Raw genomic sequence first — 18,141 nt, forward strand, 5'->3', positions numbered from 1 at the left:
AAGAATGGGCCTGTCCCTTACATACCAAAACTCGGGACAATATTACTCACGAAGACTTGAATTTTCAAACTGTCATTAGTGGCTGATGATTTCCTAGTTCATCGATCAAAAAGCTATTCAGCTCATCCATTGAATAGGATAACAAATAAAAAACGGTCGATGATCTTGCCAACGTGACCGAACAAAAGCTACAGAAAAATTATGCCTTTTAAAGAAAACCGACGCCGTAATAAAAGGGTGAAAACCGTACGACAATTTAGCCATTAAAACCGAATGGATAAACACGGTTGTGTTTTCCAGAAAAACGTTATAACGGAGTATCGTTGTGAGGACGAGATGTGTGTGTGTGTGTGTGTAAGAAGAAGAGACGCAGACACAAAACTGAAACAGAAAGGACCATCTGTCGAGGGGTCCGGGAATGAGGACTGTGTGCGGGAGGGTCACTGTGATTAGAATGCGCGCGGTTTGACTTTGGGACTACTGAGTTTGGTCGATAAGAAAACTTGAATGCAAAATACAGTATCCCAAAATGGAACTGCTGATAGAGAAGAATAAAAAATATTTTTTTTGAGAAGTTAGGTCCGGCCAGATTTTGATAATAGAAAACCACTAGAAAACGTTAGAAATTAAAATGTTGTTCCAAAAACTGCCACAACAATACTACTGAAACCATAAAACTTATTTTTATTTAATTTTTATCTTTTTGCGAACTTATGTTTTTTCTAGAACAAAGTAGACCGACCGAATCAAGAACGGAATCGAGAATATTCGTAGTGAATCGAAACAGAGAGATCCGTGCAGTTGTCAACTGATGAATTGTTTACCATAATATCAGAAGAGTTTTGTCATTTGACACGTTTTCGATATTTTTTTTAAGAATTGAGATAATTGAGCCGAAGCATGATAAGGTGGAGACCCTTCTACTTTAAATTATAGGCTCAAATGCTGAAATCATTAGCGATAGTGAACTAGGAATGATAACAGCCATTTTTTCTGCTTCCTAGAAACTCGGTTATTTTTTGGATTTTTAAAGAGTAAGGGAATAAGCTTCAATATGTTTGAAGAGATGTAAAACTAAGGTTAAATATGACATGTGACTTTTAATGATAAACTGTCGCAAGAAGAAGAGCGTATTATTTTTCTTAAGTCCAGTAAAGAGCAAATCAAATAGAAACTCAAAACAGCGAAACATCAACAGAAAGGTGCAGCAACAGCACATGGTCTCGGTTTGGGATGGTTTGACCTTGGAGACGATTCACCAATATGCAAATGGAGCTTATGACTGTGTCATATGACAAAAACCAAGAGGGCGCGAAATGAAAAGAGCCCGGTGGTGTTGCTGCGCAGGAGAAACGCTACAGCTGATGGACGGCGACAAGAAGCGCCCGCACCCGCTCCCCGCTCTTAGCTCCCCGTCTTCCTCTCCCATGTGTTCGTCACTCCCGCGCACCATCCGCATTTTTTCGCTTCATAGACCTCGATTGCGGAAAGGTTGATTGATGGTTGTATGGAACGTTCTGTGAGAAAATAAATGTTAGAGATTCAGAAGATATTGAAAGAGGCTAGAGTCGAAAAATAGAAAATTTACATAACAATTCAAAATGATAAAAGATCTTAATGACTTTCCATTTTGTTGGTGTTATTGTAATTTGCTATTCTATTTAGATATGATTGTGAGTCATAAAAGCTGGGCAAAAATTGAGAAAACTTCTGAAAATGTATGAATGAAGTAGGGGAATGAAGAAATTGATGGTGTTTATTATCTGAGAAAAAAAATGGTTGAGATCGGATATCTCGTGTGATTTATTTTAAAAGCAACAAACTAGAGTATTCTGTGAGCATATTTCAAAAACTATTACTTTTATTCTCTCCACTTCTTGGCAATTTAGATAGCTCTTTCATTATAAATTGGAAAAAAAACGAACCAAAATGATAAAAATCGGCGAAAATTTTGAAATTAATAATTAATATAGGATTTAGGAATACCTTCCACCTTTAAGATATGCTCCGGTACAAAAAGTTTAGCTAAAACAATGATACAAAGGAAAGCAGTAGGAAAATAGCTTAATGATAATTACCGTAAACACTCTACTTGAACGCCACATAAACCGTCAACTTTGAGCACACGTATCTCATTTTCTGTGAGAGACATCAAAAAGTGGCTAACCAATAAACTGTTGCTGATATTATGATAATCATTTTATTAGTTGACAACTTTTTGATACTTTTCAAAATAAGTGAGATATAGAAACTCAAAGTGGACGCTCCGAGTGGCGTTCTACTAGAGTGTTTACTGTAGCTTTCGCCAATTCCCTATAGGTATTAAATATCATTTTAGGATTTTCTCAATACAGTATTTAGGAATTCAAAAGTTGAGTTTTTTCACGCCACGCTCTATAATGACCATCAAACCGTTATGGCAGACAGTAGGAGCGCTGGCGGAGCTCAATGAATCATCAGAGCACCAACACCAGAAAGTCCTTTCAAGTGTTCTGACCCCCTCTTGTCCTTTCTTCTGTTAGAAAACGTTTCTGTTTGTTCACCAAAACTGAGAAAACACGGAAAGAAGCTTCCGTTCTAATTTTTTCGGATGTTTTAATTGTTTTCAAAATTAATGACATTTTAGCAGCAAATCAGGAAAAAAGCAAGAAAAAGCGGGTGAGAGTTGTCCAAAAAAGGCGACGAAAACATATCACTACCAAGTGTTTGTTCACTAAATAGAGTAAGAAGTATAAGGTGATAGGGGTCTCATAGCAGAGTCATTTTTCTGCTAGGTGAGAAATGGAGAGGAAAAAAAGGAACTCGAGAAACAAGAAAAGAAGGCAGCCAGGGTGGTTTGGTAGACAGGGGGAAAGATTGGAATGAATTGGAGGGAATGAAAGCTAAAAACAAAAAAACAGTTTCGAACTGGGCGTGTTGATCGGAGTCAAGCTCCGCCCCTATTTTTATGATTTCAATCATCAGAAAAACAGAAATTTCAGGAGGCGGAAAACGCCGAGAGAGAAACTGTTGTTTGAATCAGAAAAGTGATGAAATCCGGGAAAAAATTAATGGTCGGTTTGAAAAAAGCAATGAATGCACAACGATAAAATTTCCAGAGAGAAGGAATACAAGAAATGAGAGTGGTTATTCAAAGATATACAATTTTCACAGTTATTAGTTAAACGGAGCTATGTCTCGCTGACGATCTCGATGTGGATTGGAGCCACTGGTGGCGATTGGCATTTAGTTGGAGATCCGCTGTCCGAGCATTCTTCTTCCAAATCTGATAAGGCTGTGCTAGGACGGGTGAGATCGCAGGAGCTACTGAAAAACGGAATAAAGGATTTCTATAAAAACACTTGAAATTCTGAATATACGAGCTAATGATTTGTTGAAGAAACCTCTCGAAATTAACAGCACTCTTTTTGATTTTTAGAACGAGCTAAGAGAGGGCATTATGATTTTTCCTTTCATGTACCGTTAACTATCAAATCCTCTCAACTGAATGTCTTATTTTATGTTCAATCTATCTAGTGATATTTTCTTTTAACCATTTTTCAAATTCGGAAATTTCAAAGTCAAGTTGCGTCCTCTATTCTAACATTCAATGATAGTTAACTTCTCAATTAAACAAATCACTTTATTTTGAAAAGCCACCTTGAGTACATAGTCTTGTTTGTCTTCTTTGATTACAGTTTTCTGTTTTCTCTTTGTTTGGATCCCAACTATTTCAAAACACGCTATCGGATGTTTTAAACACCCGATTTTGTAAAAAATAATCTGTTAGCATTGTCACGTGCTAGGAAATTCCACGCGACACATACTGTACCTTGTGCGGCTTTTATCCATTTGATTCCGAGTTCGTCTCATATGATTGGGAGATGCGCACGTGGATGGACATTGCACAACAATCGTTGGTGGGCACAACATTCCCGCCTCGCAAGTGACGGCCTGTAAATTGTACTGTCTGGTGGCGGTTACAGAAATAGATTTTCCTATTTTTATCACCAAGATCAAACTATCTGACCTACCTCTGTATTAAATTTAGAATGTGCATTGGAGAATACTGGAGAGTTAGAAGTAGATTGGAAATGATTCATTGGAGTTGAAGGATAGCTGTATGGAGATGGAGAAGGGAGTGGAGTAGAATCTGAAGATCGGTTGTCTTCCAGTTTGTGTTCCTGACTATCATGGCAGTAGTAGTCTTTGAGCTGAAATACTAATTGTTAAATGTGTCTTGCAACCTGAAACTAATACATTTGGTTTAGAAGAGTAGAACTCGGCTGGGCTCATGGCAGGTGTGCGGACTGGATAGGTGCTGTTGAAGAGATCATAATCGATTTGGTAAGATCCGTTGGATCTTTGATAGGTGACAAGTTTGCGGAACCGGTGACCCCAGGAGATTTCCGATGGTAGGTAGGATGTTTTGGCTTGAGCGGTCATTCCGGTTGATTCAACGATTCCTTCCAACAAGACGATAATTTCAAATTGAGCGGACATAAGACTTTGCTGGTTGTAGTTATAAAGTGGGCTGCGAGAATCAATGACATGGCAGAGGGTGGTTGGCCAGACCTAGAAAACTGGGATTCTGATTTTTTTTTGTGGGACTGTTCAAAAAATTTCATAATCACTTTGAACCATCTCCATAAAGTTTTGGTTGTTGACTGAACATCAAATTAAACTTTTTGAAACCCCCGGAGTTCATAGTTTCAAAGTTTTTTTCAGGATTTTCAAAGCCAAACCCGGCCCTTTTTTGTTTTCAGTAATTTTTTTTGTCATTTCAAAAAAATTTGGGGTCAATTGAAAAAAAAACATTTTCTGCGAAACAAAAAGCTCGTAAAGTCTTCAATGAAATTTTCTGAAAATTCAATAATATTTTAAAATGTGGAAAATTCGCGCTTTGAATTCCAAGTTTATTATGCGAATATTTTCTTTAATCAGGCGATTTTTAAATTAATTTACATTTTCTGACGAAATGAACGAATTTTCTTTATTTTTGCATCAGTTTTTGAGCAGAAGTTGTCAAAACTTCTGATTTACAGTGTACGGGCAATGTTGGTTCCGGCAGACAAAGTCCAACTGTCAAATTACGAATTTCCATGATTGCGTCCTGACTTATAGCATTTTCAAAGACCCGAAATGCTTCCCCTAAAAACGTTCTCTGATTTGACATCCTTCCGTCTACCAAATTTTTTTCTTTACTCAATCTCCAGACAGAAATCTCATTCTCATTCCCATGCGCATCCGCTTAGACATCGAACTCAAGATTAACGGAATTCAGTTATTTTTTTTTCGTTCCTTCTTTCTTTCAATTTTCTGTCTTTTTCTTTTTTCTCAATTTTTCCGAACTTCGAACTCTAAAAGACAGCCAGTTTTTCCATTTATGTCACTCACCAAGAAAAGTCGGTCGTCGTCGGAAATTGAAGGTCCGACTTTCATTTCAAATTGATGAAGGGGTTCAATCTGGAAAGAATGTTCTAATGGAATGAAAACGGAAAACAGAGAGTTAGAGATTGAGACATCCTGAAGTGCAAACAATAATAATATCGATGTACCTCTCCTTCGTTAGTTTCACGATCCGTAATAAATTGAAGTCGAACATGTGCCTCCACCAGATGAGTATTTCTCATATCACCAACACGGCAAAGGAAGCAAAGTTGTCCATCTCTTAAGCAAATTACAGCTTTGTCACTGAAAATTCAAATCGAAAAAGTTCTTAACACTTCAGATATACCTGAAAATGATAGTTTCGGCTCGTTTCTTTGGTCTTGCCATTTTGGCAAAAACGATTCCGACCATAAAAGATTGAAGGAGAAGAGCACATATTGCTTGAAGACAAACGATCACTCCAGCAAGATAACATTCTGTAGTGATGTATCTGTGTCCGTATCCAATTGTATGATGAGTTTCCACAGCAAACAAGAAAGACGAGTAGACAGAATCCAGATTCACCACACATGCAGTATGATTGGCTGGCAGTGGGTCTGTGAGATCTCCATGAAACAAGGCAATGAGATAGTAGGTGGTTCCAAAGACGCTCCAGCTGAAAACGAAATTCTCGAATTGGCTTCTCATTTTTTATTATCTACCTCAACACGAATGCAGATGCAAAAAGCAAGAGCATCCATCGCCATTTCACATCAATGAGAGTCGTGAAAATGTCTCTGAAAAAAAGAGTACTGTAATCTATTTTCGGCTGGTTTATAAACTTTTAGAATTTAATAGAAAATTCCAACCCTCTGCAGAAATATTTATTTTTCGCCCACTATGAATTCCTGTTGTTTCACGAAAAAATTTTGATAGAAAAATGTTTTGTTTTCCGTTCTATTTTTTAATTTTCCGCCCTCGGACAATCAAAAGTTCTATTGTCGAATGTCCAGACATTCTGTTTTAAGAAAAAAAGAAAAGAGAAAGCTCACCGTAGGTACTGTCTGTCTTTCTTGGGGACGTTAGTGTTGTAAACATTGCAAATACCATTCTTTCCGACGAGTCGACTCTTCTTGAGTTTCTTCGTCGACTTACGGTACAGGGGAGAAGAGTTGCGACGAGCGGTGAAAGCCAGCGTGCGGATGCTTTCTGAAAAAGCTGAATAAAAAACACTTGTGAACAAATTCGGTTGGATAAATTCAAAAAACACAGGAAGAAGGGTTTTTGAATGAGGAATGGATGAAAGGCAGCTCATTTGCTTTCTGTACACACCACATGTCTTTTTTCCGTTTTCCTTTTTCAAAACCAGCAAAAAAACGAGCGTTTCTCATAGACCATCAATCCCTCTTATGTCCCTTCTTGTAAAAAAACATCTGTTCAAGTGTGAACGTGACGCCTCAGCGTTTTTGGGCTCGGGATCATACCACACATTTTAAAAATGTATGAGAAAGATGACCAAAAGCAAAATGGAACATGTATGATTCATGTACTTCCTATAGTCAGAGGAGCAACTTTTTTGTAACAGAGATGTGACGTCACAATCTGCAAATAGCTTTTTGGTATCCATTTTTGTTGACAAATGTTGTTGATTGGGAGGAAACGATGCGGAAAAACAAAGAATCGAATTTCAAAAGGAAATCAGTTTGTTCTGAAAGGAAAAAACGGCTGTAATTGAAAAAAATCGTCGCCAAATGAGTTTAGAACCGACCGTTTCGAAGTTTCCCCAAAACTTTTAGTAAAAAATTGATCCATGATACCGAATTTTAGGGCTGCCATAAAACTCGGAATTCAGAAAAATCTCGAAATTCTAACGAGATTTTTTTTTCAAATTTTTTTTCGGAAGTGTAGTTTTTTGGACTGATTGATAACTTTTGTAATGCGTAAATGGAATCCTGAAATTTTGAAACTCGGAATTACCGACATTCCGAGAATTTTCGAAAAGACCATTTGAAGCATTCCTGATTCCGAAGAACTTAATTTGTGGGTTACTGTAACTATGAAGCATCCAGTTTCCGAAAATTCTGAGAACTACTGTATTCAAAATCGTAGTGGTTTGAATTGAATTGAAGCATTGTAAATCTTCTGGAAAATCCAACTCATTTTTCAATAATTTTCCGAAATGTTCAGAATCCATAAAACTCTGGCTCGGAAAAACAGATTCTCCATTTTCTATCGAATTGTTACATTTGAACACAGATTACAGTAATCGTGCAGCAGATTCTATATCCGGGTTATAATGGCGAGGAGATAAAATCTTCTTGGAAGTGAAAAATTGTATTTTACGACTATACGATCATAAACAGCAGGAGGACATTTCTGGAATGAAAGCCAGAAACGCGAATGCTTTCATAATCTGACTGAGATTGCTTTTACTGTCAAATGGCAGAAAGGATAATTGAGGCTCATTGCATGGTCCATCAAGACACGGCTGCTATACATCTTTTCCGAGAAAGAAAATGAAAAAAGCGAACCGTCGTCAGTTGTGAAATGAGCCAAAAGAAAACGAAAAGAATCGCCGAAATGGAAGTAGCCGTGCTCATGACGGCGGCAGATGGAGGTTTGAATTACATACACGAATTAGCGAGATTTGCGAAATTCAGAAGTAGAGAAAAGGAAAGAGCATTTTAGAAATTGGGAGAATGGGTCTGACGGCACCGCTCTGGTGGTGGTGGTGTGTTGGGCAAACAGCGCCCAATTTGGGCGTGGAACCATCGGGGCAACACCACGAAAGCCACCACCGATAGTATCGTCATCAAAAGGAAGGATGCCCCCGTGGTCGATTTCACCAAATGAAATGAAAATGGGAGAAACCAGAAAAGTAGGAAAATGAAGAGAGCTGTGAAGAAAGAGAAGACATTCTTAGTTTGCTCTCAACCTACTTCTTACACCCATTTTCGGGAAATAAAATGAAGTGGAAGAGCTCTTCAAGGAAAGTAAAACTACTTAGAAATCTTGAGCCCATATTATTACTTTTCTTTAGGTGCAACTTGTGTTTACTTCCCAAAACTTGGCCTTTTTAAAAATGCATTGATTTTAGCCTTACCTCCGAGACGTTGCATTTGGACATCCATGAACCTATATAATGGGATAAACACCAAAAAACAGAAGACTAACCGATGTTGTTTCTTGTTCAACACAAAAACTGTATGTTCAGAAGAAACAAAACAGAGACAGAGGCCTCAACGAAAATTGGAGCCAATATAAATATCTGACTCTTGAGCACGGATCGTGGGAGGTTCCTCTTCGACGACGGCTTAGGAAGGGAGGAAGAGAGAAGAGCAAGACAACGAAGATATCCAAAAAGGAGGTTTGACCATAAAATAAAATTGAACGATTTGAGAAAAGGACGGAGCTCTATTCCGAAAAACGTCTTGTCGACAAAGATTTTTGTACAAAAAGACGTTTTTGAACAGAATGAGGAGAAAATAGAATGGAGAAAATTAGAGAGAGTTGTGTGGGCAGATGAAGTAATTGGTGGCTAATTGGAAGAGTTTGGAAATTTGATGAAGACTGTTCCAGAAAAGACGTTTTATAGAATCCCATGATTCTTCTTTTTCAGTAGTTGAAAATAAAACAGAGGTCCTTTGGAGTTCATGATGCACCGAAATGAAAATGAAAGGAACATGGTAAATCTTTGAAACTTTCTACATTTTTTATGGGACACCGCCTACCGTAAATGCTCTACTAGAAGCCCACACTGTACATGAAATTTGAACTCAATTATCTACGTTCCTTTAAGAGATATAAAAAATCTGTTAATTGATGAAATGTTTGTCATGATATCACCAACATTTTAATTTTTCACAAAATTTTGATAATTTTCATGGCAACAGATATAATTGAGCTCAAAGCGTACGTGCCAGATGTAGCTCAGCATAGATTTGTTTTTTTTTTGTTTTTTTTTCCTGATAATAACTTGAAAAACTCTTTGATGTTTGTGAAAACACTGAAAAAAATACTTAGAAACGTTCAAAATAATTCATCTTTATCAATTTCAGAAAGATAAATTTCCGAACATTCTACGAAAAATGGGAATGTTTTTAAAATAGTCTTTTAGTGGTGACTCTCGCTTGTAAAGACTGGAATCTCAATTGTAATCCACCTTTCTACAATACTCTGCCATGATTGTCTTCATCCGCTCCCCACATTATTTTTCATTTACTATACGACCTTTTCTGATTTTTGTCCTTCTCTTCCAAAATTTCTTTCTGGTCTCACACGCAGAAGATAAATGTATATGTATGTTGTTAGCAATGCTCTTCTAAAGATTCGCTAATTGAATAACTTGAAACCCAGACAATCCATTACTGATTCAATTTCTTTCTTATACTTTATTATTCTTTCTTTTGCTCAACCGCATTAGTCTTACTCAATGGATTAATCTCGAAGTAAGATAAATTACAATACCTGCTAAACTTGTCCGTCGTGGTGGAGGACTTGGTCTTCCATTAGCTATCAGTGGAGCATTACCCAAACTCATTTTTCGGTGGTTTGACATTCGAAGCCGATTGACCTCAGCACAGTCAGGGACGGAAAGCGTCATAGATCTGCAAAAATTTCATTGAAAAATAATAGCGGGAATAAAATGTGTGTTCCAGTAAAGAATCCAAATAACAAGGAAAAGTTTGCAATCTCTCGATAAAGAAAATCAGGATAGCAGAGAAAACAAAAAATTCTGTTCATGAAATATTCAAAACGATGTGTCTAGTACTTTTTCTCCCAAAAATAATACGACCTCTACACTTGGTCTTGGTCTCCGTTGCTCAAAAATAAGTGAGCCATGACGGTTTAAGCCGCAACATATGGAGGAAGAGAAGAAATTAGTGTTGGAGTGAATAGAATGCTTAGTTTTAGAGAAAAAGCAAGAAAAATTTTTTTTCAGAGACTAATTAATTCCCGTCCGCCCGATGAACCAAAAGGTTGAACTAGAAAAAAATGATGTTAGAAAAATTGGCATACTTTTTTTATTCAATTCAAACATTCTATATAAGCCTAAATATAGCAATAAATCATTCATTCGAAATGTGATAGAACACCATGAACGTCTGTCGTTTTCTTCTCATTTTGAGTTGTTGGATTCTGAGCAGTCTGTGTGATTTTTGAGCAGTATAGTAGAGGGAGTCAGCAGCTTCAAATCATCGTGTGAATGTGGTTATTTTCAACTTCTGAGTTTTTGAAATTCCAATAAATCTGAGGTTATATTTGGCCAGGAGGGACTACCCAAAAAAACTTTGTAATCTTTCCGTGCCAACGTGACTTTTCTCAAGTTTTCGAAATTTGCCAGAGGGAAAATTTGATTCTTGAACATGTGTCCCTTTGACTAGAAATATGAATACAGGAGAGGCAAATCCAGGGATTTTCATTTCTAGTGGTCCCTGGCTTTGTGACGTAACACGGAATGTGTTGACTTCATAGTAAGATTTCATCAGACAAATATGTTTACCAAACATTTTTTTGCTTTTATTTTCCGCCTCGTGCTGCTGGAAAACAGCTAACCCGAAAGTTCAATGGAGTTCATCAGATAAGTTTTGTGTTTTGTTCAACAATTTCAACTGGTCGAAAGATTTAAAAAGAAAAAGAGGATAGACATGATCTTCTTTGTGATCATCGGGAGTAAACTCACTTGGGAAGCATTTTGCACAACAATAGTGTTCTATTTTTAGACCACTGCGCATAGGTTGCCGGCCGATCGTGATACGAATAATGTCTCCTCATCGTTCTCTTTTCACTCTTCTTGAACGTTCAAGAAAAATTTAAAAAAAAAGAACAGCTGAGCAAGACGAAGAGCAGTAGTGGTAGGTCTTCACAATAATAAGGAGCAAAAAAATGGAAATGACCACACCCCTTTGGAAGGAAGGGCTTAGCTCCTGTGGTATGTGGACGGCCGGACCAGGATCAGGTCAATGAGCCAAGAGGTTGTTTCCAGACAGAAGAGGATCCTTTAGATATGGGGTCGATGAATAGGCGAATGAATGGGAACGAGAGATGGACCCCCCGAGATGCACTGAAGGCACACACTCACAGACATACAAGCAGTAAAGGATCTCTCTTTTTTCTGACTCTACTATTTACCCCATGCTTCTTTTTTTAAGCCTTGTGTTCTTCTTGGCGTTTTTTTTTCTTACTACTCGCTAGTCCTATTCACATGCCATGTTTATGTATGATCGGAGAGGGAATTGGATGAACCGCTTTCAATTGGTGTATAAAGAAATGACTGAACAAGGGAAATGAGGAAATGTGACGAACGTTTTCTTGGAAAATGGCAGAGGAGAATGAGGAATTTGAATGAAAGTGTGATAATGTTAGGGTTACCAATGAAAACGGAGTTTTCTCAAACTTTTTTTACAGCTTTAGTGAAGTGTGAAAAAAGTTGTTTGCTACTTCGAATGATATTATTACATAAATATTGGGAAAATAATTCTTGCATATCTTACTGGTAGTTCAGAAAGAAACAAGACGTTATGTTCGAAATGTGATACCTCATTAACCATAAAGACAGCTGACCTATCTATTGAAAAATAAGCTCCGCTATTTAATCCTCTAAAAGCACGCCACCCTGTACTGAGACTTTACGTTCAATTATCTCTATTTCTATATAGAGATATCGGAACGCTCTTAACCGATGAAATCCTTTTACAGTATCACCAACACATTAACATTTGCCAATTTTCAAGTATATATTTTACAGAAATTGAGATGATTAGAATAAAAATAGTTTTACGGGAATTCAAAAGTTCTAAATTTTGGAATATCGGTGTTTCGGAGCTTAGGAATATTTCGATTCTAAAAATTTTAGAATTTTGGAATATTCCGATACTTGAAACTTTAGAATGACAAAAAATCGGAATATTTGAACTTCGGAATTTTGGAATATTCCTATATCGGAAATTTCGGAATCATTGGAATGTTCAGATTTAAAAAATTTCAGATATTCACACCGAAAATGATCGGGAATTTCGAAATTCCGAATTCCGTCCCAAACATCCGAGCAACACATTTAAAGAAGTAATTCAAGCCTTTGAAACAACGTGAAAATCTGCTTTAAAAAATTATTTCCCTCAATATTTTGTTTTCTGCATACAGTGAAAAATGAAAATCTCGGATATTGCAAATAAGAAAAACTGATAAACCATAAATAAACTTTTTAACGAATTATAAAGTATTTTTTCATTCTTTCAACTTTTTGGAGATCTTCCACTTGTTCATTTCCTGATGTTAAAAGATTGATGAACAAACCCCAGACAATTGTTTCATCACTCTTCGATATCCCCTCTCTAGGCGGCACCTGATAGCCAACTGAAAAAATGATTTTGTTTTTGTGATCACTGATCAGACAGGTGTTTCTTTTTATCTTTGAAGATCGCGTCGGAACTCCTGATGACGTAGCGATAGGAGCAAAACTGTGTCGGCTTCACACGGCTTAAGGATAAACAAGTTATATTTCTGGGCTAACCTTTGAACGCATTTGCATAAATCACACTTCACATGCGTCTTTGCAATGTTATTTTTTTTCAGACATCTCTTAATTTTAAGACAATTGCAGAAATCGTGCTATGACTCAGAAGACAAACTGTGTTCATGAAAACACAAATACCTTAATTTGAAACAATATCATGCACTTTTTTTCAATTCTGAGAAGATTCGAGAGCATTTCAATTGCACGTAAATGCAATCAACCAAAAATCTCATTATACGCAACCTTAATTACGCAAAACTGCCCTCAACGTGCATACTCTATCTATTCCGGATATTCAAAGCATTGTGACGCATCTCTTTTGAAAATTAGAGATTCAAAATACGTTTGCAGGGTTTTTGACTTCAATGGAATTGATCTTTGGTAGGGATTAGACGATTCTCTAAAATATTTTAAAGTCATTTAAATATCCATTCAATAGAACAGATCCTTAACAAGTCTTCACCTCCTTCTCAAAGCCTATTCATAGACTTTGTCGGCAAACGACCAAACGACAATCTTGAACCTTAATTGATGTTCTTCTGAACAGAAAGAATCTCTTGAGCTCCACGACCTCTTGAGGTTGATGACGAAACCAGAGAAGGGTGAGAAGAACAAAAAGAAAGAGCGTTCCGGTGAAGGAAAAAGTCATCATGAGACTAAAAAACGTTGTCAGACTGAGAAAAGGGTAATTCGATACTAGGGAAGATGAGCAAAACTTTTGGGAAAAGTCCTCAGCAAAAAGAATATCGAAGACTAAACTCCTAAGAGGGACCTCCCCAGGATTGAAAACATGACTTTTTGGTGGCAAAAAAGAACTGACTCGTTCACACGACTAAGAAAGAAAACTGATGTGTGTGTAGACGTCGTGAAATCAGAAAAATGGTAGAGAGGGAGAGCTACAGACAAGAGGAAATGGAATGCAAAAAGGCAGAAGACACAAAAATTCTGAAGATCACTCGTTCGATTCCCGGCCTAAGTGTGTGTGTGTGTGTGACTCATAACTTGGTCAAAAAACCTGCAGGCGGGCCGTAAAACAACCAAGAAACGAAATAAAATAATGCTAATAAACTCTGGTTCCTGCGTATCGGTTATTATAGCCATAAGCTCAAAAGATGTTTGGCTGACACGACAAAACACAATATGATTGGCATCGAGTTTCAGAGATTACTCCGATCATCAGGTACCGTAGTCCAAAACAGAAAAAATATCATAGAAGAGCAATGGAAAGAAGAAGAGTAGAAGATCAGGTTCAAATTAAATTTGCCCTATTTTCTACGTATTTCGCAGTTATTTTTTCTCACTTGCAATCCATTCTCTTTTTTTGAGAGATAGCATCTTCAGCTGTTTCTCATTTAATGTCAGTGACAAAAACAAATGCCTTCCGGGAAAGTGCCCTCCGGGAAAAGTAGAACTCAAATAAGGGCGAACTCACCTCTTCCTCAAAGGATACATTATTTTGGAGACTTGGAGGGACCAACAAGTGTATCAGAACTTTCGAAATATCGGGGAGTGCCGGCTCCTGGGGCGCCGATCAACGATGATACAATTAGCGTTGTCCGGGGGCACTAGAGACTGGTCCAGGGGAGCACACACAAGGTAGAGCACAGACAATTGGCAGAGGGATTAGACGAGTGTCCGAGCTGTTTTGTGGTGGACACGCCTCGGAGAGTACCTATGTCGTCTCTTCTTCTTCTAGGATGCTCTTCCCAGGGAGATGCTAGTCTGATGTGAGATTCGTTCCGTGTAATCGTTGAAGAGAGATGTCAAAACAAGGCACATGATTCATTTTCGACATTTGGCTGGAAATGGGAGGAGCACGTTTTGGAGCAAAGTTGATGAATTATTTAACCGTTTCAAGCCCGCATTGCTGCATTTCCATTAGAGAACAAGCATGTTTGATGCTCCTTTTCCAGGCTTAGTGCTATAGGGGTGTTGGCTTGAAGAAATTTATATATGGATTTAGATTATTTGCCTGGACGAAGTTCTCAGAAAATACTCATAGCACATATCCTAAAAAAGACCTAGTAGAAAAACAAAATGAAATTTTATAGCTCATATTTTGAATGAATGTTCTTAGAACATAAATATCAATAAAATATGAGGCTTTGGGAAAATAGAGATAGAAAATATGGATGGAGTTACTTGACAAACGGTAATCATATTGACCATTGTTGATTATTTGAACACATCAATGCACAATAAGCAATGACTGAAAACACAGCCGAAAGTTCCGGAATATCTCTACTTTTATGATATCATGCTTTTTCAGAACAAATCACGCTAATTTGAAAGGTATAGTCACCAAAGTGTCTGGAGCATTAATTCTTGGGAATTTCTAACAAATTGAAAATAAATCTCAAAATTCATGCTTTTTGTTTGCTGACTATATAGTAATGCACTTTTTAAAAGTTCGAGAGTAGTAGAGTTGAGATTCTTATTTCAAATATTTCAAAAAGAAAATAGTTGATTTTGTTCAGGACGAAACTGGAGGAATGTATCAAGTTTCTATCAAGTTTCTTTGGTGAAACGAAAAACTTGTTATCTATGTATGTCTTCCAACAAAACAGCGGCATAACTACGAACTTTGAGCTTCGAAACAGAGAAAAAAAACTTTAAAAAAGGAAGAATGGAGGAAAAGAGGAAAAAACAGACTTAGGGAAAAAATTCAGTGACGGGTTGATTAGAAAAAAATAATGTCGAAAAAAATACTGAACTGAATGCGGACCTCAGAAACAAAGTTAATGGGGGCGAATGTACTGCAAAGCTCGAAAAAATTAGGAAAGAGATAGAAACGGGTGCGTTATCTTGCTTCCCTTTTTCTTCCTACTTCTCAATTCTTTTACTCTAAACGAACAAACCGCACAGGCAAAAAAAAAACGACAAAACAGAAAAGCAAAGGAGCATCGAAAAAAGGATCTTCCGAATTTTAGCGATGCGACGGAAAGGCATCGCTGCCAAAGAATAGGGATATAACGAAATGGGGGCATCAGAAAACTGAACTGAAAAAAAGAAAGTTTTTGACAATTTCTCTTATTATGGTAGACAAGAAGAAAAGTAGTATTGATGGGAAAGAAGGATTTCCCTTCTTGGTATATAATGGGGTGGATGACGAGAAAAGGAAGAGAAAATGGGATGGCGATTATGAAATTTGATAGCAAGAAAAGAACGGCTTTCGTCTGGGACTACAGCAGCAATATGACCAGATGAAAAAGCAAAACTGTGTGGGAATGAATCGTTTTAGTTGAAGAAGTGCATATTTCGTTTTATCCGGATTCCCAATTTTTCTCATACGAAATACTAAACTTTGTGCGTCATTGACTTCGCATTTTAGGTTATTTTGAAACAAAAAATATTACTTCCCAAAACAGAAGACATTCCAGATTCATGAAAAAATTCTTTCACTACATATGTCCACAATGTGCCATCAAATTGAAACTTTTGATTGATGTATCTACTGGGGGACCATTACACATTGCACGGAGTTCTAAAACTTTTCAAAAATTCTAGTATAAAGTTTTTGCAACCTTGTATAGTCATTGTGCATTCACAGTCGGAAGTGGGAGACATCCCAGGAAAACGGAAAAGAGGGGAAACATTTATGAGTTATAAAAGAAGTGTTTTTATGGAACATTTTTGGAATTCCAAATGAGACAGTAGGCCTTTTCCATTAAAGCATAAAACTTGTCCAGACCAAGAATAAACGAAAAAAAAGTGCCAGAATGGAATTTTTTGAAGAACGATTTATAGCTTGGTCATGTTTCTTGAGAAAATTGAAAAAAGAAAATGAGAAGACGTTTTGCTTTTCTCAATTATATCGGAATAATAATCTAAAAATAGCAAAGCTCTTTTTTCCGAATCCAGCATCCTCATAAAAAATAGCGTATCCAGGCAATAAATGGAAAATAGGAGAAAAGAAACAAAACCTTCTAGAATTGAGTCTGTTTTTGCAAAAGGTTGCATAAATGGGGCACCGACTCGATGGGGTTCGTCATCATCATACGCCTTCGTGCTCATCTAGGCTGCTCGTCTACTAAATGAGCTCAATTCAGGTTTTTCATGCCTAACAAGAAATGTCGGTAGAAATAACAATGAGGAGGGATGAATGAATGCATAGGGAAATTTTGTTTTTTGGAAAATCAGAATTTTCAGAAAAGGAAACTAGAAATATTTGACATTAGTCTAGAACTTTTTGATTTTTTCAGCTGTCCTGATTTATTTCTGGAATTGTTATTTTAGCATTTCCAGCATTTCCATTCGGATTGTTTGACATTCCCAAAAAATTTAATAATCTAGAGTCTTGATTCAGGTTGAAACTGTTAAAGATCGGTTTTCTAAATTTTAGCAAAATAACTTCTTGAACAGAAATCCGTTGAAATACAAGGTATAGAAAACTCAGAACGCATATTATGTTCTCGAATCGACTCCAATATCAGAAAACACTACAAAGCACAGAAATCAAAAGTTGTAGGAGTGTCGTCGTCTAATTTGGAACAAGACTACAAGAAAAAAGAATATTCTTGTTGTCCAATTGCCCACAGATTTGCATACGTAATAGAGCAAGAAGACTGCTCCACAAATCGCCGCAAAAGTAAATTCGGATGGACCCTGTGTATTTTTAGTTGTATGCGAATGTGACGAAGAAGTCGAAATGCTCAAAATGATTATCTAGCCTGCTTCACTTTCTTCTTCTTCTTCTTTCTCTTCTTTCTTTTCTTTTCTTCTTTCATTGGCTTCTCATTTTCTATTTCTATTGTTGCCTTTTATCCTAGACTGGCTCTCAGTTAGATTGAATAAAATTGAACTTTTCTTCTCGATTTTATTTCTTATCGTGGGCACAATATTATGTCAGCTGGATAAATAATGCTTATAAATATTCAAAAACCCGCCATGTTTGGCAATACGGAACCATAACAGAAAATGGTAAAAATAGACTGATAATTTACATGAGGGCAAATAAAAAATGAAGAGAAAGTTATAGAGCATTGATCCTTGAAAAGTCAATAGGAATAGCAGAAAAACGGAAAATGAAGAAAAATAAAGAAAAATAAAAATGGAAGAGAAAGGAGCGGCATGACCATCTGGCTCTCAGGTTTTTTGAATTGCAAATTTGTTCGAGGAAATTGGATAAATAGGATAACGGTTGTGGTGATTCGCTTAGCTCATCTACTCACTCAAATCATGTTTACCGCTTGTTATTTACTTGAAAATTTTTTTAAAGGATCTTATTTCCTTGTTTTTGAATATCATAGCTTCAGGAACATCTGATCTTTTGGAAA

The 18,141-nt window shown here is 36.8% G+C and overlaps 1 protein-coding gene across 1 annotated transcript; it reads right to left on the reverse strand.

Annotated features, from left to right (window-relative positions):
- Positions 1-3,170: 3,170 nt before the first annotated feature.
- Positions 3,171-6,664, reverse strand: Cbr-irk-1 (the record flags this gene model as incomplete). The annotated part of the gene is made up of 9 exons (XM_002644890.2): positions 3,171-3,306; positions 3,812-3,933; positions 4,014-4,193; positions 4,240-4,554; positions 5,377-5,445; positions 5,538-5,673; positions 5,717-6,025; positions 6,072-6,146; positions 6,402-6,664. The coding sequence occupies 9 exons, from the start codon at positions 6,662-6,664 to the stop codon at positions 3,171-3,173; spliced, it is 1,605 nt and encodes a 534-aa protein (XP_002644936.2).
- Positions 6,665-18,141: the final 11,477 nt, after the last annotated feature.

Source organism: Caenorhabditis briggsae (genome assembly GCF_000004555.2).
Source record: "Caenorhabditis briggsae complete genome, chrX, whole genome shotgun sequence".
In the NCBI taxonomy this organism is placed as follows: domain Eukaryota; kingdom Metazoa; phylum Nematoda; class Chromadorea; order Rhabditida; family Rhabditidae; genus Caenorhabditis; species Caenorhabditis briggsae.